Source organism: Peromyscus leucopus, unplaced genomic scaffold (assembly GCF_004664715.2).
Source record: "Peromyscus leucopus breed LL Stock unplaced genomic scaffold, UCI_PerLeu_2.1 scaffold_1057, whole genome shotgun sequence".
Taxonomy (NCBI): domain Eukaryota; kingdom Metazoa; phylum Chordata; class Mammalia; order Rodentia; family Cricetidae; genus Peromyscus; species Peromyscus leucopus.
The window spans coordinates 99798-122279 of NW_023504179.1; the positions used below are offsets into that span (position 1 = coordinate 99798).

The 22482-nt window shown below is 56.2% G+C and overlaps 2 protein-coding genes and 1 pseudogene across 2 annotated transcripts; 1 reads left to right on the top strand and 2 right to left on the bottom strand.

Moving 5' to 3' along the window:
* The first annotated feature begins 379 nt into the window (after window positions 1-379).
* Window positions 380-3250, top strand: LOC114684800 (zinc finger protein 784-like). Its single transcript, XM_028859370.2, is given in 4 exon segments — window positions 380-401; window positions 404-456; window positions 2092-2934; window positions 2936-3250. Coding segments are annotated over 4 exon segments (972 nt in total). The 3' UTR covers window positions 2990-3250.
* Window positions 3251-6223: 2973 nt separating this feature from the next.
* LOC114684782 lies at window positions 6224-9922 on the bottom strand (annotated as a pseudogene).
* An 8708-nt stretch (window positions 9923-18630) lies between these two features.
* Window positions 18631-22098, bottom strand: LOC114684830 (zinc finger protein 524-like). Its single transcript, XM_028859383.2, is given in 3 exon segments — window positions 18631-19460; window positions 19463-19663; window positions 22018-22098. Coding segments are annotated over 2 exon segments (993 nt in total). The 5' UTR covers window positions 19626-19663; window positions 22018-22098.
* Between the last annotated feature and the right edge of the window lie 384 nt (window positions 22099-22482).

Sequence of the window (22482 nt, forward strand, 5' to 3'; positions counted from 1 at the left end):
AAAAGGGACTCGTAGGGCCGAGCATAATGGCTCAGAGGCGAGCGGATCTCTGTGAGTTCGAGGCTAGCTTGGTCTACAAAGAGAGTTCGAGGCCAGCTCGGTCTACACAGTGAGACCCTGCCTAAACAATAATTTTTAAAAGGAAAGGGGAACGACGTCGGAATCGGTCTCCAGGACCTGGCCGACCTCCCAGCTAGGAGCTCTGTCTGTCCTGGTGGAGGACTGACAGACTTTCTGCCGCGCCCCGCCGCGGCCCCACCATCTACCCACTACGGCCCCGCCCCCTCGCCGCCCTGCCGCGCGCTTGCGCAGCACGGCCAGCCGGGGCCCCGCCCCTCGCGGAGCGATCCCTGGCCTCAGGGACGGGTTTAGCTACAAGATGGCCGCCGCGCGCCCGGACCCCTGATTCCGAGCTCACCGACCCGGGAGTCGCCATCCCCGGAGCCGTCGGACCTGGTGCGGGCGACGAAGGGGTCTGGGCCGGGTGTTCACGGCGAAGGAGGTCGCAGGACAGGGGGCGGGGCCTAGCGGGACTGGGCGGGGCATGGGCACACTCCGGGGCGGGGCTTAGGGAGGAGCCTATGGGGAGCGAGGGGCGGGGCCTGGCGGGGCGGGGCCTGAGACAGGTTGCGTTGAGGGTAGGGTTAGGTCCCGTGGAGGACCAGGGAGCTGATTTGCATAGAGAGGGGTGGAGTCTTAGGAGGAGCGGCCGTCTGGGAAATTCTAGGGCCAGGGGATGGTGGGGAAGGTGACCCCAAAGGGGAGTTCTAATCCGGTCACCATGTTGGGGTGGCATGTGACAATACAAGGACTGCCTTGTGAATGCCCAAGGGAGGATTCTGGCGGAGAAATGGCTGTGCCAGTGGCTTTGGAACCTCCAACCCGTGACTGGAGAGTAACTCGGAATATTCAACAAACACGTACAGAGTTTCGGGGGACCAAAGCAGACAGAGGTTGCGTCCTCTTGCAGCTTGCTGTCTTGTGAGGAGGAGTGATAAAACATAATTCACTGTAATATCTTCTATAAGGGAAATAAAAAGTAAACGACAGAGCGGGGGTGGGGTGAGCTAAATTTAGACGGCAGAAGTCAGCTGGTGACGGCTTATATTTCCACGGCTGTCAGTGAGATAAGCGGGATCCAGATCGTGGTGGATATTATAGGGACGACACAGGGTTTCAAGTGGAGCGGCAAAATGCATGACCTCGTTTACATTTTGCAAAGTCCATTCGGGGTGCTCTAGAGAGGTGGGTAATGAGGGGGCAGAAGCAGGAACAGGGATTCCCTTGGAGTGGTGGTTTCCAGTTGTAAGGGCAAGAAACGATGAGGCTTTTAACTAGCATAGAGGAGAGGCACGTCTGTGTCTGTGGTATATTTGGGGCAGGAAAAGGAAATGCCAACTGGATACAGCAAGAATTCTGGATTGTGGATAACAGGGTCAAGAAACCAATGCCGGGCCTGGGGAGATGGCTTAGCAGTTAAGAGCACTAGCTGCTCTTTTAGAGGTTCAGTTCCCAGCATCCACATGGAGGCTCACAACCAACTTCACTTCTAGAGGATCTGGCCCTCACTTCGGCACGCCATAGGCATTGTACACGTGTAGTGAACGCAGGCACTCACACATACACATAAAAACTCAGGCCTGATGGTACATGCCTTTAGTCTCAGCACTTGGGAGGCAGAGGCAGGCGATCTCTGTGCGTTCTAGACCAGCCTGGTCTACACAGCAAGTACCAGGCCAGTTAAGGCTAAATAGTGAAAATCTTGTCTCAAATTAAGTAAATAATAAATCATTAAAAAACAAGGATCCAGTGGACTTCAGAGGATCAACTATTTAAAAATTTATTCAGGTATTTGAGGAGTGTGCATGTGTGCCATAGCGCAGACATGTGGAGGTCAGAGGGCAACTTGGGGGAGTCAGTTCTGTCTTTCTACCCTTCAGGTCGCAGGGATCCTACTCAGTTAGCTTTGGCAAGTGTCTACCCAGTGAGCCGTCTCCCCAGCCGGGCAAGTGTTTTAGCAAGTGGAGGCATTTTGAAGAATGCTCTCCCAGCAGGACCTCCACACAGCCTCCTGTTTCCTCTGCTCTCCAGGTCCTGGTGCCTGATGGTGGCTACTCTGCCACTCCCCCAAGTGACCTCATCGAGATCCAGGTGGTAAAAGTTACAGATACTACATCGGTACCTGAGCCCCCAGAGCCGGGATCTTTCCACTGTGCCCTGTGTCCCGCGGCCTTCCACCTGGTCTCAGAGCTGCTGTTTCACGAACATGGCCACCTGGCAGCCGTGGAGGGGCTTGGGCAGGGAGGGGACCCAAGCCGTTGTCACGTGTGTGGCCACAGCTGTCCGGGTCCTGCTAGCTTGCGTGCCCACTACAGCTTGCACACGGGAGAGCGGCCTTACCGCTGCCCACTGTGCCCACGGGCGTTTAAGGCCTTGGCACCCCTGCTCCGGCACCAGCACCGACACGGGGTGGAGCCGGGCAACTCTCAGAGGCTTCCACCCACAGCATCAACTGGACAGCCAAACCCAAGGGTGGCCCAGGAGAGGTCGGAGGTGGTGACGGCCGCGGCAGCTGCGGGGGCCGCGGTAGGCAAGCCTTTCGCCTGCAGGTTCTGTACCAAGCCCTTCCGGCGCTCCTCGGACATGCGAGACCACGAGCGTGTGCACACGGGGGAGCGGCCCTACCACTGCGGCATCTGCGGCAAGGGCTTCACACAGTCGTCTGTGCTGAGCGGTCACGCCCGTATCCACACTGGCGAGCGCCCCTTCCGCTGCACGCTCTGCGACCGCACTTTCAATAACTCCTCGAACTTTCGCAAACACCAGCGCACCCACTTCCACGGGCCAGGGCCTGGGGTGGGAGAGTCTGGAGGCCAACTGAGACCAACTTCGGTGGCCCAGGAATCGGGGCGCAAGCGTGGGACAGAGAACACTACTCAAAGAAGGGCTTGGAGAGACTGTGAAGGTGAATGTGGAGGTTGACCAGTAGGCTGGGGAGTAGGAAGCATGCCATAGGGGATGGACTAATAGAGGCAAAAGCCAAGGAGAAATAATGAGCAGCTGGGATTGGAGAGCTGAGAAGCCAGCAGGTTCTGGTCTCCAAGAAGCCCGCACTACACTTGAGACTCAGGAAAGAGGTACCTGCAATTCTATAGATGTCCAGCTACATGTGAAAATACAGAGACAGCTGAGCATGGCCCATTCCTGTAAGACCAGTATTCTGGATGCTGAGGCAGGAGGATTGTGAGGTCCAGACAACCCAGGCTGCAAAGCAAGACTTTATCCACCACCACCTCTGGACTACCTCTGGACCATGTAGGGGCTGCCCTAAGGTGAACTAATATGAAATTTTTGCCTACCTCAACAGGATTGCACTGGTCCTGGGATGTCTACCCTCCTGGGCCGAAGATGCCCACCAGGCCATCTCTAAAGAAATACTGGGATGCCTTCTCCCTCAAAACCAGAGTACCTAAACCACAGTTGGGAATCCATGAATCTCTAGGATGTGAGCCTGCCCATGGAGATTAATGCTAAGCTCTGTTCACCTCTCCATCCTACCCATAGTGGTCTCTCCTTAGCCTACCAGACCCTTCTGGAAGCAACTGAGAGCACACACTGCAGGCAAGCAATCACCTGGTACACCTTTAAGCTTTAGGCACAGAGCCTGTGGTTTCCCATGGCTACAAAGAAGTTTCGATTTCTCTGTTTTCCTCCACGGTGAGGTAGATAGCTTCCTGCTTAGTCCTGGGCAATTCAGAGGAAGGGCTGGCTGATGATAACCTTGGTGTAGAGTAAGAGAAGACACTGATGTAAGGGCTAAAAGGACTCCGGAGCTGGAGTTTGGGGTGGGATGGGGGCTTCCAGTCTGTTCCTATTAAAAGACTTTCTGAAGTGCTTCTCTGTCCGTCTTGTATTCCAGTTCTCTGGGTACCTCCTCTGCCTCGGTTTTCCTCTATCTGGAATGGGGAGGGACTAGGCTTTGGCTGTGCGGCTGTGTTGTAAGAAGTTTTGTGCCATGAAGGAATGTTGGAGGTTGGTGCACTTACTCAGATGAGTCCTTGATTTTCTCATGGAGAAAATGTGTTGCTAGTTCAGTCCTTGTTCATCCAGCATCCCCAAGAGATGACCCTGAGATGATGCATAATAAACTCACCACCATTTCCTCTAAAGAAAGGAACCTGCTTCCTGTCTCCCTGGCCCCTAGCTGAAGCTAGAAACATACACGGGTTTCTTAAGCCCCCTTCTTCCCTAGCCTTATTTCTGATCAGTCTCCCATCATGAGCAGTTAAGCACTTCTTTTCATCGTCTGTTCTTGTAGACCCTGCCAACAAAGGCCTCATGTCTGGATGCCCACAGCAGCGCGTGTCAGGTCCTGTCTTCTTCCTGTCTCACATGGAGTCTTGCCACTGACAGAAACTCCCTGTTGCTTTCACAAGGGACCACCGGGCTGGAGAGATGGCTCAGTGTTAAGAGCACTGAATGCCTTACAGTAGGACCCGAGTTCAATCCCAGCACCCACATGGCAGCTCATGACGTCTGTAACCCAGTTCTATGGCAAAACACCAACGCACATAAAGAATTTTAAAAAAAATTAAAATTAAAAAACAACAGAAGGGACCACAACACATGGGCAGTGTGGATAAGTGGCCAGTCAGGAAAAGGGGAAATACAGCAACTGATACTCAGGCTCGGTGTTCTGATTCAACAAGATGGGGGTGGGGGGCCTGGGCGCTAATGAAGTCTGTATGCTCCATCAAAAGAGGGGCAGTGGAGCTGGGGTGCAGTTCAGCTGCTAAAGTGCTGGCCTAGCATGCAGGATAACCTGGGTTCAATCTCCAGCACCACAGAAACCAGGCCTAACAGCACATGCCCATCTTCCCAGCACTCCGGAAGTGGAAGCAGGCAGATCAGAAGTTTGTGGTCACAGGGAAGAGTGTCATGAGGCCCTATTCTTCGCTGAGGAGCTATAGACAGCTAATGGTTGCCTAGGGAAGGGGGGTCATATTCCTCAATGGTGTAGCTATTGGCAAGCTGCCCTTGCTTGGGTAAATAAGCCATCCAACCCATGTTTATGCAAGCAACCGTGACTAAACACAATGGGTCACCAAGAGAATAAAAGGCAAGTAGAGGAGCCTATTGAAAGAAAGGGTTCATCGGGAGGTTGAGGGGGTAAGAGCATAGTGGCAACTTTAGGTACAACCAAAGTTGTGTGTGTGTGTGTGTGTGTGTGTGTGTGTGTGTGTACACACACACATAGATGTATAAAATTGAGAATAAAAAAAATTATAAAGTTTGGGCCAAAGGGATGGTTCAGCAGTTAAGCGGACTAACTGCTCTTCCAGAGGATCAGGGTTTGAATCCCAGGACCCACATGGCTGCTCACAACCACCTGTGACTCTAGGGCCAGAGGATCCCAAGGCCTCTGTTGGCCTCCATGGGCGCCAGACGCCAAGCGGTGCACAAACATACTTTCGGGCAGAATCACCATACACATACTTTTTAAAATAAAAATAAAAGGCTAAATGCAGAAAGTTCAAGATTAGCCAGCTGTAGTGGTATACACTTTTAATGTCAGTCCCAGGGAGGTAGAGGCAGGGAGATTTCTGTGAGTTCAAGGCCAGCCTGGTCTACGCAAAAGAGTCTCAGCCAAACAAGAGAGAGAGAGAAAAAAAAATCAAGGCTAGTCTTACCTCAGCAGCAAAGTCCATAGCCAGCCTAGACTACATGAGATCCTGTCTCCAGAAAGTCTGCAGACTGTGCTAAGTTCCACAGGTGTGCTCTCTCAGCCTACTGGAGTGTGAATGTCATGTCCAATCAATTCGTGTTTCCCTAGTACCCAGGTCAGGACCTAGCAGACAGAAGGCTTCAGGTCACAGTGGTTGAGAGCATGGTGAGGGGAGTCTTGAAATCTCAAGTCCGTTCCTGAGAGATCGACTTACCTGTCTCACGGCTCTCCACTTGCCCAGTTCAGAGGCCAATGCCGGGGACATGGCAAATCCTCACTCAACCCAGGTGAAGAGACTGTGAGGTGCTGTGTGTCCATCCAGTCATCAGAATCCCCCAGGAACAGCAAGGACAGACCCCAGCGGCCCTGTTGATACGATTTATTGTTCTCTGCTCTGTACAAGCCGCGTCTTCCCCCCCATCCCACCCCAATCCAAGAGCACCCAGACCCCCACCTGTGCCCTCCCAACTCTGTTCATAGTCCACTGTCCAGCAGATCCCAAAGGAAGTGGAGGCGGTGAGTAGTTCAGACCCGTCTCCACCACAGAGTTCACTGGAGCCAAAATGCTGCTAGGTAGCCGATGAGGTTTACAAAAGAAGGCTGGACGGAGGATCAAGTTCAGTGTGTGACGGACGAGGAAGGAAGGGCCAGAATGGCCTGGGATTGGAGCAATTTAATCTTCAGTTTATAGGGCACGGGATGGGGAGGAAGCTAGACCGTCTGTCGTTTTTTAGAATGGGTAACAGTGAGGAGGGTGGGGAGAGTCTGACCAGCAGTCCCAGAAGGGGAGAGTCCAGAAGGTTCGGAACGTCTGATTGTAGTGGCCCACTGAAACCTCCGGGTCAGGGATCCTTCCCGGCCAAGGCGTTTCCCCCTGTTCCGGGTCCCCCAAGACCCTCAGCCTTGTGCACCAGGCGGTGTTTTTTCAGACCGTAGGTGTTGGCGAAGCCCTCACCGCAGGAGGAGCAGCGGAAGGGCCTGCCGCCCTGATGGGCGGCCAAGTGCTTCCGGAAGTAGCCAGGATCCTTGAAGGCCTTGAGACAGGCGGGGCAGCGCAGCTCGGGCCGGGGGGGCTCGTGGGCGCGCTGGTGGCGCAGTACGGAGCTCAGGTAGAAGAAGCCCTTGCCGCAGTGCTCGCAACGGTAGGCGCGCTCGCCCAGGTGCAGCCGCTGATGCTCCAGCAGGTTGGAGCGGTAGCGGAAGGTCTTGCCGCAGGCGCCGCAGCGCTGCGGCCGGGCCACGGCGTGCAGACGCCGGTGCTCGGCCAGGCTGGAGGACTGCGCAAAGCGCTTGGCGCACACCCCGCACTTGAAAGCGCGCTCGCCGGTGTGCACCACCCGGTGCTGCCGCAGGTACCAGGAACGCAGGAAGCCTCTGCCGCACACGCCGCACCGGTAGGGCCGCTGCTCCGTGTGACAGCGCTGGTGGCGCATCAGCAGGGCCGCCTCCCAGAAGCGCTTCCCGCACACCGGGCAGCGGAAGCCCCGCTTCTGCCGGTGGCTTCGGCGGTGCAGGAGCAGGTCGTACGCGCCCGCAAAGCTCTGGCCGCAGAGGCCGCAACCCAGGGTCCGGCGCACCAGGTGCACATACTTGTGAGTCACCAGGCCCAGGAAATGCTTGAAGCTTTGGCCGCACGTGGCACAGCTGAAGCGCTCGGCGCCTGAAGTGGTCCCGCCACCCCCTCCGGTCACCGTCGTCCCACCCGAATCCTCGCTGCCCCCAGACACGCCGGCCAGCGCTGCCACAGCCGCCCCCACCCCCGGCCAGGCCGTTGTCCAGCACGCTGGACGCGTCGGTGCCGCCGCCGCTGGAGCCGTCGGCGGCCTGGGGGCCACTGGGCGTTGGCGGGAGAAGACGCTCCGGGGCGGCCTGGTGGACCAGCTTGTGCCACATGAGGTTCTCGATGAAGCCGAAGGTCTTGCCGCAGGCGTCACAGCCGTATGGCTTCTCGGACATGTGGGCTTCCTTGTGGCTCATGACATGAAAGAGATCCGGGAAGTGCTCCCCACAGTCCGAGCAGGCGTAGCTCAGGCCGTCGGCGGGCCCACCCGAAGTGCCCGCAGCCCCGGGACCACAGGCCCCCGGGCCCCCCTGGCCCGTGGCGAGGCCCGTGGCTCCGGCCAGGGCGCAGGGCAGCTGGAGCCGGTGCACTTGGCGATGGCGCGTGAGGCTCTGCGGGTAGCCGAAGACCTTGCCGCACAGCTCGCACTTGTAGGGCCGCTCCCGGGTGTGCACCACGTGGTGCTTGCTCAAGTGGAAGGATTCACGGAAGCGCTTCCCGCACACTGGGCACTGGTGGGGCTTCTCCCCGGTGTGGATGCGCTCGTGGCTTCAGGGTCTCCCGGCGCCCGAAGGCCCGCCCACAGATGCCGCAGCAGAACGTCTTGCCTGGGACGCCGGTGCCCGCGCCGCCGGGGCCGCCGTTCCCGGCCCACCGAGCAGCAGCGGATGCGCGCTGAGAAGGGGGACAGGCACCGCACCGTACACCACAGCCGCTGCGGCAGCCGTGGCCTTCTCGTCGGGGTGGTCGGGTCCGCGGGCAGAAGGTAGGGGCCCGGGGGGAAGGTGGGAGGCGGCTGCGGGACCGAGGCCGCCCCGTCCTTGGCCGGCTCGGCGGCCACGGGTGGCGCGTGGGCAGCCTTGTGCCGCAGCAGGCTCTGCGGGGCCGAGTAGGTCTTCCCGCACAGGTCGCACGGGTACACCGGGCGCGGGGCCCCCGCCCCTGCGTGGGCCGCCTGGTGCTTGAGGAGGTAGGAGGCGTCGCGGAAGGCCTTGCCGCAGATGCCGCAGGGCAGGCGCAGCAGGTCGGCCGAGTGCGTTTTCACGTGCCGCTTGAGGCTCTCCCTGCGGTTGAAGCTTTTGCTGCACACGGAGCAGGAGAAGGGCTTCTCACCCGTGTGGATGATCTGGTGCTGGTGGAGGTGGCTGGGCTTCTTGAAGACCTTCCAGCAGAGGGGGCAGGCAAACGGGCCCTCCCCGCCAGCAGTGGTCGGGGGAGGCATGGCCACCCCGGGTGGGGCGGCCGGGGTGGCATTCCCATCCGCGGAGGCGGCAGGCGCTGCAGGTGTGGCTGGGGGGCCCGAGGACACCGCGGCAGGGGCGGAGGTGGCTGTGGCACTGGCTGTGGGTCCGGGAGGCCCAGGAAGGAAGCGGGGGCCCAGGCTGTGGCGGCCCCCCAGCAGTTGGTGGCACGTCCTTGTGGCAGCGTCGGTGGCGTATGAGACTGGAGACGTGGTTGTAGGTGCGGCCACAGACACCGCACTCGTACGGCCGCTCCCCGGAGTGCACCAGCATGTGCTGGACCAGATGCGAGGACTGTTTGAAGGACTTCTGGCACACGCCGCACGGGAAGCGGCGCTCCATCAGGTACTTGAGCCTTCGGAAGTAACCCTTGTCGTCCTTGGTTGGGTCGCAGGCCGCCCCCACGGTGGGCCCAGGTGGGGTCTGCGTGGGCGTGGGCAGTGGCCCAGGGGTCCCGGTGGGAGTGCCCAGACCCGATGCCACCCCCGGCCCAGGCGTGGGCCCTCCTCGTTTCAGGTTTCCGAACAGGTGCTGGTGCCCAGAGAGGTCGACAATTCCCCATTGCGGGGCAGGGAAGGCAGCATCAAAGAGCGGAGGGGGTGGCGCCCCGAAGGTGGGCGGCAATGGCGGATCCAGCTTCTTGGCTTGGGAAGAGGATGAAGAAGATGAAGATGAGGAAGATGAGGAGGAAGATGATGACGAGGATGAGGAAGGAGCCTCCGCCTTGGGTTTGAAACTGGACTGGGGTGGGTAGTCATACTGGGCGGAGGAGGCTGGGGCGGGGGCTGGGGCGGGGGCCCCGGGGTGCAGGGCAGGGCCGCCACTGCTTTGGCATGCTCCCCGTACAGCTCCATGGGCTCAAAGCGCTGGTGGTTGAGGAATTCCAGGAAGTCAAAGGGGTAACTCTGGAAGTGGACCCCGTCCTCGCCCCCGATGCCGCTGCTCCCGCCACCCCGGCACCGCTGCCTGCCTGGTTTGCCTCCATCTCTGGCCGGTGGAGAGAAGGGAGACCCTGTGAAGAAGAGGATGGGGACTGAGCAAGGGGAGCCGGCGAGGAGCAGGCCAAGGGAACTACATCCATGCTCCTGCACCAGCGCCCTTCTCTTGGCTCACCTGACATTCGGTCCGTACATGAGTTTCCCTCTTACCTGTGTGGACCCGGGGTCATTCCTAGCCTCCTCCAACCATATCTCCATCTTTTCCTGGATCTTCACACACCTCCCTCTCCACCCTCAGACTGTCTTCTCCACGCGCCTGTAGGCACCTGCTTTCTCCCGGAACCTTGGTGGTGGCGGCGTGGGGGGGAAGGGGGGTTCAAACCCTCTCCTGCTCTAGCCTGAGCCTCCCTGCACCCCATCTGCATACGTTCCTCTGGTCTCGGTCCTCTCAGGTTTTGCCACTATAACGTGAGGATAAGAACAGCACCCAGCTGAGTGGTTAAAGCAGTGCCTTTGGGAACCAAAATGGCAGCTTCAGACCTAAGCCCTTTCCTTCTTTTTCTTTTTGGCTTTTTTGAGACAGGGTTTCTCTGTGTAGCCCTGGCTGTCCTGGAACTCACTCTGTAGACCAGGCTGGCCTTAAACTCAGAGATCCGCCCGCCTCTGCCTCCGTAGTGCTGGGATTAAAGGTGTGTGCCACCACTGCCTTTCCCCCTTTCTAGCTGTGTGACCATGGCAAATGACTGGCCCTCTGCCTCCACGACCACCGTGACTAAGGGCAATCCAAGCTCTCAGGAGGCTGAGTGCTCCAAGTTTGAGGTAACCTTGTGGTGAGGAAGGAAGGGAAGGGGGAGGGTAGGCGAGGCTAGGGCAAGCAGGATTTGTCAAGCACAGGGCTGTTGTCAAGATTCAACATTTTAATATTAACATGGGGAAGGCTCCTCCAGGCACCTGGTAAGCCCTCAGTATATGGGACTGCCTTCTGTGAATCGATAGCATCTAGTCCAGTAGCGGAAATGGGAAGTCAAGAAACTGGGGGAACTCACCACTGGGAGAGAGGGGATAGTCTTTGACTGCAACGTAGGAAGGAAAACCCACTAGCCTAGGACAAGTCAGTTACGACAGAGTGCCTGCATTCCTGGAGGCAGATAGCTCAAAGCCGTGGGACACACGCACAGACCTGGGTTCTGATCGGATCTCTGCTAGGATCCATGCTTTCTCCACATTAAAATGGGCCGGACCTCTACACGGGAATCTGAGAGTGAAATGCAACATCCATCAGCAGTGTGCGTTCCAGCCCAGGGTTGTGTGCGCCAACGATGATGACATCACACACCTGGGCAGACCTAGACGCCTGTCCTTGACTAGGGTTTCTCTTAGCCCCTCTGGCCGCCAGGCAGGCCGGCCGGCAGGCACTTTCTTGCACCACCTTTGCAGTGTTTCCCATTCCTGCTGTTGATCTGCCCTCTCTGCTCACTGGAACCTCAACCTCCCGAGTTCACTTCTGTGTTCAGACACGGCAGCCCCACTGAGCTTTTGAAGAGAGGTGGGAGAAAGGCAGGTTTCTGCCCACCATCCCGCGCCCCTATAGTTCTGGCTCTGCGCCCGTCCTCACCTTCCTCACCATACTATAGTAAAAAGCTAAGGAGCCGTGGAGGAGAGGACGTCCACCCAAGGCCCAGGACCTTTATTCAGTCTGCCTGGTTGGCTCTCGGCACCCACAGGTGAAAGGTGAGTATCTCCACCCCTCCCCACGCTACACAGAATTAGATATTTTTAGTATCCGGCTCTGAGTGTTCTTGGACATGATTCAACATCCCATGCCCTTTACACCCCCTCCATTTCATCTAAGCTCCAGAAGGACCAAAGGCATAGCAACCAGAAGAGCGCATGCAGAACCCAAGTGAGGGACTCGGCCACCAAGGAGGAGGGCACGGAGCAGAAGGATGCAGGAAGGAGATTGAGAGGGAGGGGGCAGGGACATGTGCTGGGAAAACACCCCGGCTTTGCTTGCCTCCATGAGGATCTTAGTGACAGCCGCTGTGGCGTCTCACATAGGCTGGTCTAGCCTAGGCACTTCCACCTCTTAGCTCATCAGGCCCTTGTTACAGCCTTAGGTGGAGACACCTTTTCTCTCCACTGGACAGATGAGAACACTGAAGCACAGAGATCTAGAAACCCCTCAAGAACAAGTCTGCAGGAGAGCAATTGGTGTGACAGCCAGGAGAAAATTCCAACCCCCGTGAGAGAGGTCTTCCCAGGAGTTGTACCCTGAACATGGAGGAAGAAGCAGGGTAGAATCATGGAGACAGGAGTCTTCTTTAGGGATGCTCTCTGGGACCTAGCAGGTGGTGGAGGGGTTACTAGTCAATAGATTCTGCCAGGCATGGTGGTGCACCTCTATACGCCCAGCACTTGGGAAACTGAAGCAGGAGTCAAGGCTAGCCTCGCCTACATAGTGAGTTTGAGGCCAGCCTGAGATACAGGAGACTCTGTCTCAAAGAGCAACAACCCGCATGGATTCTTCGTCTGTCTTGGGACATCCTTCCCCAGAAGTCAATGATACACCCCCGGCCCCCATCCCATTCAGGTTTCTATACTCATACTGTCACCACCCCTGCCCATTCCCCCGGCTGTATTCTCCTCACCACAGGTAGTGCCACCATATGCCATGCAGTTTTACTGTCTGACCTCTCACCTAAGGGACAGGGACCAAACAGCCTGTTCCCTTTCCACTGTGCCCTAGCACCTAGCGCAGTGTATATGTGGACAAGCTGTGGGTACTTAACAAATACTTGCTGAGGATGAGATGAAGCAACACCTAGAGCTCTCTCCTCCTCCTCTGGGAGATCCATGAAGAGACCACGAGGGAAACTAGAGAATGTGTTGCAATGAATGAAAATGAAAACACAGCCAGGTGCCGTGGCACATGCTTGCAATCTCAGCACTTAGGAGGTAAGAGGTAGGGAGACCAGGGGTTCAAGACTAGCCTCGGCTATATAGCACTCTGTCTCAGAAAATGAAAATAAAAAGAGAATGAAAATACAACATACCAACGCTAGAGAGGGGCAGGTGAGGCAGTGCTCAAAGGGAAATGCAGTGCGGTAGGTGTCTACATTGATAACCACTGGCCTGATAGTAAATGAGGGCAAGAAAGAGGCTTCAGCGGGTGTCTGCAGAGGAAGCCGGACTGGTCTTCAACCACTCCCTCTTTTAGAAATATTTTAGTTTGTGTGTGCGTGCTCCCTGCCGTCTGTCTGTGCACAGCCTACACACCTGAGTGGAAGCCAGAAAAGGGTGTCAGATCCCCTAGATTTGGGTTACAGGTGTTCTGAGCCACCATGTGGGGGTTGGGTTCTCTGCAAGAGCAGCAAGGACTCCTCCTAATTGCAGGCCATCTCTCCGGCCCCAAACTGCCTCTTTTCTGAGGTGGCACATGTCAAGTTTATGAGATTATAATGGGAGAGCCCACACACACACACACACACACACACACACACCAAACAGAGTTCTACATAAACACAGCCAGTTTTAACAGGGGTGAGGAGATGGTCCAGTGGACAGAGCACTTGCCATGTAAGACTCAAGACCAGAGTTCGGATCCCCATAACCCATGTAAAAGTAAAAGTTAGGTGGGCAAAACAACTCCCTGCAATCCAGCACTCAAGAAGGCAGAGAGGGGGATCCCCATGGCAAGATGCTTAGTTACACTAGCCCAACTTGTGTGCTTCAGATCCAGTGAGAGCCCTTGCTGCGATAGAGAAAGTGGAGCGGAACCAGGGAAGACACTCACCATCAACCTCTGGCCCCTACACAAGTATGGACATGTGCACATGCCACACATACATGGGAACAGCTTTTAACAAGTCACATCTAGTATTTTGACTCTTCTAAGTCCTCCTCCAAACAACGAGAAAGGATGGGTAGAATTACTGAGTCAGAAACACTGAGGCCCAGCCAGGCGTGGTAGCGCACGCCTTTAATCCCAGCACTCTGGAGGCAGGCGCAGGCTGACCTGAGTTCGAGGCCAGCCTGATTTACAGAGTGAGTTTCAGGACAGCCAGGGATACACAGAGAACCCTGTCTCAGAAACAGACTCCACACACTCTTCCCTTTCAGTATTTCACTTTCCAAAATGGAAGTAGGGCCCCTCCACCACTGTACACTGACGACAGGACCTGTCCCATCCTCTCCCTTCCTCCTGCCTCCTAGTCACATCTCTGGTTGGCCAGCCACTGGTATTCACTGTATTCTAGAGTATGGCGATTGGTGCTTTATACAGTACGTCCCATTCACTATTCCCAACACTCAGAAGGATTGCTCTCCCACTTAGCCGGGAGGATGAAGGCCAAACCATGACCCTCCTGTTGAAAACTAGTGACCCCGTCTCACTCAGGAAAACCCAAAGTCCTTCCAGTGACCCACACAGGCCCCCACAAGCTTGCAGCTGTTCCTCCAACATGCTGGCTCCATTTCTGCTCCAGGGTCTGTGTTTCAGGACTGTTGCTTTCGCAGGCAAAGTTAACTCCCCCACACTCTCCTTCCCTCGTCTCCTTCCTGTCTCTGTCCAATTCCTGTCTTCTCAGTGGGGCTCTGCGTGGCCAGTGCCACCTGTCCCCAACACCTACACTCCCCAGCTAGCTCCATTTCCTCTAGATCATTCACCAGCACTGAATGCACCGTATGGTCTGCTTTCCGTGTTTTCCCTGGTCTCCCTCTCTGATGCCATGTGCATGGAGAGAGTTGATGCTAGGAATCATCCTCCATCTCTCTTCCACATTATTCACTGAGCAGGGTGTCTCAATCGAATGCAGAGCTCACAGATATGGCTCGTCTCATTAGCCAGGCTGCTCTGGGGCTCCTATGTCTGCCTTCAGAGACTGAAATGACAGGTGGACCTCCCAGCACACTGGCATTCAGATGGGTTCCTGGGAATCTGAACTCTGATCCTCATGCTTTTATGGCCAGTCCTTTAACCACTAAGCTGTCTCCACAGCCCCAGAAACAAGCCTTTAAACGTTTCGTTCTTAACTCTGTCCTCAGGACCTAGGACAGTACCTAGCTTGCTAGTCAACTTTAAACAAACTTTTGGTTCCATTGATTGATTGTTTGTGTACCCATGTAGAGTCAGCAACTTAGGGGAGTCAGTTCTCTCCTTCCACCACACGGATCTTGGAGACTACACTCAGGTCATCAGGCTTGGGAGCAAGAGATGTGACCTGCTGAGCCATCTCACTGGCCACTCAATATTCCTGAATAAGCGAAGGGACGAGGGCAGGCAAATAGGGTGAGGGGAAAAAATACACCACAAGTCTAGCAAAACCCACAGCTCACACTCTTATCACTCCACCTGCAGGGTGAGGAAGCTGTCAGAGCAGCCCCATGGTGGGTCACGGCAGTCTAGGACCAACCTTTCTGTTCCTTGGCTTAGCTGAGGAGCAAGATGGCATGGGATAGCCCGTATGTGGTTTTAGGAATATCCCAGCCCCTGCAACTCTGTCCTCTTCTGTATTTTTATTTTGTGTGTGCTGTACGTTTGCATGTGAGGGTGTGGAGGCGGGGGCCAATGTGTGTGGCCTCCTCAACTGCTCCCTTTCTTTCTTTCTTTGAGAGTCTTGCGTTAAATCTGGAGCTAGCCATTAAGCTCCAGGAATCCTCCTGTTCCATCTCCCAGTGCCAGGATTACAGGCATAGTGCCACTATGCCAGCCTTTTTTTTTTAGTGCTGGGATTCTGAATTCAGGACCAACACTTTACCGGTTGAACTATGTCCCCGACCCCCCCAACCCCATGTAGCTTGATTTCTAATGTTCCCCTTCTCAACTAGCATAGCTACTCTATGTGGACAGGAAGTTTTGCTCATTTTATTCTGTGTGAAGTAGATGCTCATTAAACAGGTGTTCAAAGTGTTTATGAGTGAATAAGGAATGAGTGGATGCAGAAAGACTCTTAGGAGCTTGGTAGGGCTGACAAAAGCCAGGCAACTTATCCCAAGGCTCTTTGGGATCAAGCCTTCTCTTTCGATTCTGCTCCAAACTCACGGCTGCTCTTCCACACACCACTGTTACCTCTGGAATTTTGCACCAGCTATTCCCCAGATCTTTGAATGGCACGATTAAATCTTGTGTTTCAGCATTCACCTCTGGGAATAGCTCACCAGACTCTCTCAGAAAACTCACAGAGCAGCACTGTTTTCTGGTCTGCCTCTCAACTAGGCTGCAAACCCCTGTAAAATGAGGGTTAGTGGGGGTCTCTCCCCTTCACCTCCTATGGGAAAGGATGTAAGCAGCGCCAGGGTCTTTCCTAAGAAATTTGGACAATGTCATGAGACCTGGCTAAAGATGGGGGGGGGGGGGACAAGAGCTACTGATGTTCATAAAGAAACATTCTCTGCTAACTTGCATTGTTCTGGACAGCAGAGGCCGGGATGAGGGGAGGGGGGAAGTGGGGCGGGAGTGTTTCATGATAACCTGATGCTAAGAGGCAGATGTTTTCTCCCGAATGGGGGAAAAGGGAGCTGTTCCACGGCGGGGTGGATCTGGAGAGGTCTTTTTGAGGGGGCTGCTGGAAGGAGTTTTAAGAAGCGCTCTTGGCATAGGCGAGAACAGAAAATATTTTTTGCCACCCGCAAGGAAGGCACCGGGGATGGCTGTGTGTGGTCCGGCATGGTGGGGGGGCAACTCTTGTCACAAAGTACGAATGCAACACCCCCTGGAGGCGATCCTACAGGAGATCGGGGCGGAGGGCTCGTGAGCAGCTGCCCCGTGAGCAGCGCGATGCTGCTGGCAGGGGCAGGCTCTCCTGGAGGAAGCCGCCGAGGCGGTGGGGAAGGGATCCGTGGGGGGCCCTGGCACTGGAGAGGGCCGTTCGAATGAAAACGCGTTGGCAGCCCCCCCCCGGTGCCGGGGGCGTCCACGGGGGAGCTCTGGAGTGATCTTGTAGGGGACTAGTGATCGGGGATCCCCTGCCTCGGGCCGGCAGTGAAGCACTGACGTTCTGGGGGGGAGGGGGGTGCGTCCTGGGGACTGCGGCAGCCAGGGCGAGACCCCCCGCCCCTGAGGAACCCGGGGCCCCGGGCCGCACCCCCAGTCACTCACCGGCGCTGGGGTCTCCGCCGGGAGGAGGCTGAGGAGGCGAGGAGGTACCGCCGCTCCGGGGAGACCCGAGGGCCCAACCGGAAGTGCCGCCCCTTTGCCGCCCCCCCCCACGCTCCCCACCAGCCCGCGCCTCCTGCCCGGAAGCGGAAGTCGCGCCCCGTTCCCCCCGAAGCGCCGGCGTGGAGGATGGCGGCGAGGGAACGGGGAAGGGAAATTACGCCGGCACAGTGTCTCTACGACACGGGAGGGGGGCCGGCCCAGGCCGCTTCCGGTGGGCGAGCGGAGCCTGTGCCCTGCGCCCCCGCGCCCGCTTCTTCTCAGGGCACCACCCACAGCGCGGACATCCGGTTCGGACACACCCTGGGGGCGCGGGTCCACGCTTGAGCCCCGCCCCGGGCTGGCCCGCCCCGGCCGGGCCCCGCCCATCCCCGAACGTCCCGTTAGAGGCTGGTTCGATTCCTGTGGCTGCTCCTCCACTTGGGTTGTTCTTCCTTCCCTCCAAACCCTACTTTTGGAATTCCACCCTCCCGCCCAGGCCACACCACAGACCACGCCCCTCTTAAATCCTGTCTCTCGCACAAAAAGCTGTACACCGCCTTGCCTTTCAGAGACATCACTTTTTTTTTTTTTTAACTTTTTAATTTCTTCTTTTGAGACTTGGTCTCACACGGTGGCTCAGCGTGGCCTTGAACTCCAGTGTAGGCCATACTGGCCTCAGCTTTGCAGCAATCCTCCTGTCAGCTTTCGGGAACTAACTCTGGGATTATGGGGATAGCTCTCTAATAATTTGTAGGTCCTTTGCACCTTGAAAGCACGCCTTTAAGTCAGTCATTACCAACCATTGGCATCAGTCAGCATGATGCTCCTTAACCCAGACTGACTGAACAGAAAGCTTTGGGTGGATTTTAGAAACCCGAGTTGAACCGTTTTTGATGCACGCCTCTCTTAACTCAGCCCCATTACGGACAGCCAAGCCTAATTCTATTCAGCCAGCCTCTCCCTTTCTGGTAACCTTGTCTTCCTCCATGGCCTGAATGGCAATCATGTCCATCCCTAAGCATCTTCTCCTAACGGTTAAGTCCTAATGCCCCACTTTGGAAAGTACTTCCACGTAGCTGTTTTTGAGATTCCCCTACCAATGCTGGCGGTGTCCTTATCTTCTCGTAAGCCTATCTTAGAAGATCTTTAACAACAGCAATCTTGAACTCTGCTTCACTCTAAAAAGTACTTCTTTTAGCCCCACCTTCAGTTAAATGCCGTCCATTCTGCCAGTCAATCCTAAAGTTCTTTGATCCTCAGCCCAGCTTTTTAGCCTCCTTTCCTAAGATGCGACCTAGTTTGTACTGCCCAAGTACTGCGCCTCATCTTAGTCCCGCCCTCCCCTGGAGCTCACATTCTTCTAAATCCTACCGAATGGGTCAGTTCTGCTCACCCCCTCACCCCACTCCCTGGAGCTGGCCATCACTCAACCCAGGCCCTTGTGCATTCAAGGTACATTACCGTTGAGTTATAGTTCAAGCCCTCAACTTAGTTTTCTCTTCCTAACAGCAAGTCCTCTGGAAAAGAAATCGGAGCCAGAAAGTGTCCTATGCAGAATCCCTGGGGATCCAGTGGGGGCGGGGCCAGAGTCATGTTTGCATGGCCCAGTAAATGCTTCACAGCACTTGTCTGCTGGCGACCAGACCGGGCAAGGCTTCTGCACGCCATTGGTTCTTTGGCACCATGCTAAGGAGATGTGTTGCCATGGGCTTCTCTCTAACCACACACACCACAGTCAGGCAAGGTAGTCGAGGAACCCTGAAAGGGACAGGCACCATGACTGAACACACCGGAAGTCAGTAGGCAGGGATTTATTTCCACAGCCCATACCTCCAGGGCCTGTCAGTCCGAAGGAGGGTGCTCGTGGTATCAGGACCCAGAGGTTTAGGTCCCTGCTTTTGACCCCCTTCCGTAACGGGAGTACCACCGGAAACAAGGGTGTCTTGACCTCCTTGCCCCTGCCCAGCCCCGTCTGGACTCCCCTCTGTAAACCCAGACAGGGGAGAAGCGGTGGAGGATGGGGGCCAAGCAGGCTCCTTGCCTTCAGGACTCTCCTCCTGCACCCTTTCTGGAACAGGGACACCCTCGTCGGCATCCCACAGCGGTTGGGGTCTCGGGTTTGGGGGGCACAGGCGCACGGGCATGCCCACGAGCTCTGGGTGCTTGCGTTTGTAATGGCGCCGGAGAGTGTTGGCCTCGGTGAAGCGCACCCTGCAGGAGGGGCACTGGTAGGGGCGCTCGCCGGAGTGGATGCGGTGGTGATGGGCCAGCTCCCCCGCCTCGCGGAAGCGGCGAGGGCAGAGCACACAGCGGAAGGGCCGGTGGCCAGCATGGATGTTGCAGTGCCGCCGCAAGTGGCTGGACCGTTTGAAGGTCTTGCCGCAATCCTTGCACACGTGTGGCTTTAACTCCGAGTGGGAGATGCTGTGGCGTTCCAGGTCGGAGAGGTAGGGGAAGGCTCTCAGGCACACGGGACAGAAGTGTGGAGCCCTCTTGGGGCCAGAGCCCTGGGGCCCATCTGCTGCTGATCCTTCGGGGACTGTGTAAGGGACGCCCTGATCATCGATCAGCAGAAGATCGTGGCTGCCTCCACTGTCCACTGGTGCTGTCAACGGGGCTTCCTGCAGCGATTTGGGGGGCGGCCCCGCTTTCGAGGGAGGGAGGACTTGAGAGTCCGATGGGAGGTGGCGGCTCCCCCTGGTGGCCGGCCTCGGCGGCCCCGGGGAACAGGAGGAAGTAAGGCCAGAGGTTTTTCTTCCTCCCCAGACAAAGCTGAAGGCAACGGGTCTGAGCTGGGGTTGTCCATTGAGCGGTGGGGAGCTTGAGTCTGGGTGCCCGAGCCGGCTGAGAGAAGAGAGGGGGGTGGCGTCAGTGCGGTGAGGGCCTAAGCCCCAAGTGCCCCAATAATTCATCTATCTATCCCTTCTAAGTCTTCTGAGACCCATATAACAAGAAGGTGATAAGACATACTTACTGCCCTCCTCCGAAGTGTATCCTGTGACCCCCTAACCCACCCTTTGAATCTAGGCTTTCTGTCATGACAGTTTGAATGAGAATGACCACACTCACACTCCCCAGTCAGCACCACCCCCACAGGCGCCGATGTTTGAATGTCTGGTTCCATTAGTGGAATTGTTTGGGAAGGATTAGGAGGTGTGGTGTTGCAGGAGATTTGTACACAGTGTGAAGATGCGTCATTGTGATTGGCTTAATAGAACGCTGAACAGCCAATAGCTAGGCAGGAGAGGTTAAGGCGGGACTTCTGGGCAGAGAGGAACTCGGGGTTAGAAGCTGCTGGGCAGGAGACCCAGTGAGATGCTAAAGAAGTTGGGAAGGAGCAGGCGGGTGGCGGCGCACTTTAATCCCAGCACTCGGGAGGCAGAGGCAGGCAGATCTCTGTGAGTTCGAGGGCAGCCTGGTCTACAAAGCGAGTTCCACAGCGCAAAGCTACACAGAGAAACAAAACAAAACAAAAAAGGAGTTGGGAATGCAGTACAGAGGAGAGGTAACAGAGCCACATAGCAGAATGTAGATTAATAGAAACAGTTTAAGTTATAAGAGCTAGTTGGGGCGGGCAGTGGTGGCGCACACCTTTAATCCCAGCACTGGGAGGCAGAGGCAGGCGGATCTCTGTGAGTTTGAGGCCAACCTGGGCTACCAAGTGAGTTCCAGGAAAGGCGCAAAGCTACACAGAGAAACCCTGTCTCGAACCCCCCCCGCCCCCCCCAAAAAAAAGAGCTAGTTGGGAAAAAGCCTATGCCAAGCTTTCCTAATTAATAGTAAGTCTCTGTGTCGTTATTTGTGAGCTGGCAGCCCAAAGTAAAGTCGGAATACAGTGTGGCCTTGATGGAGTAGGTGTGGCCTTGTTAGAGGAGGTGTTTTGAGATTTGAGATTTCAAAATCCTACGCCAGGCCAGTCTCCCTCTACCTGAAACTTATGGATCAGATGTGAGCTCTTGGCTACTGTTTGGCACCATATCAGCCTGTTGGCCACCATGCTCCTGACCAAGATAATCATGGACTCGCCCTCTGAAAATGTAGGCAAGCCCCCAATTAAATGCTTTCTTCATAAGTTGCTGTGGTTATGGTTTTTCATCATATCAGTAACTACTATAGCCTTTAAGGTCAAAACGAGCCAGAAAGGAAAAAAAAAAAATCCAGCTAAGAGTGTGGGCCTTGAAACAGTCCAGAGTGGGCCACAAAGGCCTCAAAAAGCCCTCACCCCTGCAGAGATGGGAAGGTCTGATAAGGGGCAGGTCCTACGCAAAACCCATTGAAATGTGAAGGACATATATCCAAGTTGCTGAGAGTCTGGGCTTTGGAGTCAGATAAACCAGAAATCAAATGCAGAATCTGTCCCTTCCTCTCTGTGTGGCATTAGCCAAGGTCCTTACTTCTCTGGGCTCATTTATGTCCTTTGCAAGATGGCACTCGGGGTTTGTCTGTTTGCTTTTCTTCCTTATTTATTTTGTTGTTGTTAACCTATTAACCCAGACAGGCTGTGAACGTAATGTACAAAAGCCAGCAGAGCAGCATGGGTAGCTAAGCTTCACGCCAGCCCTTTGAGGCAACACATTCTCTGTTTTGCAAACAGGGAAACCAAGCACGGGAAAACCAAGTGAGTTCCTTAAGTTCTCTCTGCCAGTCTAACTGATCTCAGTGGCCCGGGAAATGAGAAAGACTAGGAAGACTAGTGTGTGTGTGTGTGTGTGTGTGTGTGTGTGTGTGTGTGGTGTGTGTGTGGCGCGCGCGGCCTGCGCGCAGGGGACATCTCGCGGTCTCCCAGTCCTGGGTTTGGATCCCATTCTGCACGTGACTGCAAGTGTCTTTGCCTCTGAGTCAGTTTTCCTTCTCTGTAAAATCAATATACCGAGGTAGTGGGGAGAATCGCCAGGAATAAGGAAGTTTCAGAAATGTCCTCAGTACACTACCTGAAATACAGAAAGCCTCCAAAACAATATGGCCCTCACTTGTCAGTGCCCAGAAGGTCTCGGGACTGTGGGGAGAGACTGCACTTGGGGGACAAGGGAGCTACAGGTGCGGCTGTAAGCCAGGGGACCCCTCTTTCGACTGTTTTGTGGCTTGGTTGGTGTCTAGGTTTTCTTTGTGTGTGCTGCCGGTTCACCGACTCAGGGGCCTCACTCACACTAGGCCTGTGCTACAACCCCACGCCTTGCACCCCCTTCTAATAGGCACACCGCATGAGGTCCACGCGGGAGTAACTTTTTTTCCAGGATCACGTGGTTTTTGCACCTGCAGTAGCCTGGGCAAAGCAGCTGAATTTCTCGAACATACCTAGGAAGTGAGAGAGGGATCCCTCCCCCCTCGACCCTCTCCCACCCACGGTCGGGGGGGGGGGGGGACGACGACGACATGTCTGCCTGTCGCCCGAGTGGCCCAGCCCGCAAGCGGGGCGGGCCCTCAGGGTGCGGTGGCCAATAAGCGGCGCGGGACACTGGCGGCCGGGGGGCTGCCAGGAGGGGGGTCTGCGCGCACACGCGCACACGCGCGCGCGAGCCCGGAGCGCTCGGCGGGGCGCGGGGTCGGCAGGCGCGCGCGCGCGTGCGTGCAGACAGGGAACAGGTGCCGGGGAGGGGTGGGCGCGCGCGCTCGGCGGGCGCGCGCACCGGGACCACCCCCTCCCCCCCCCCCGGCCTTCCCCC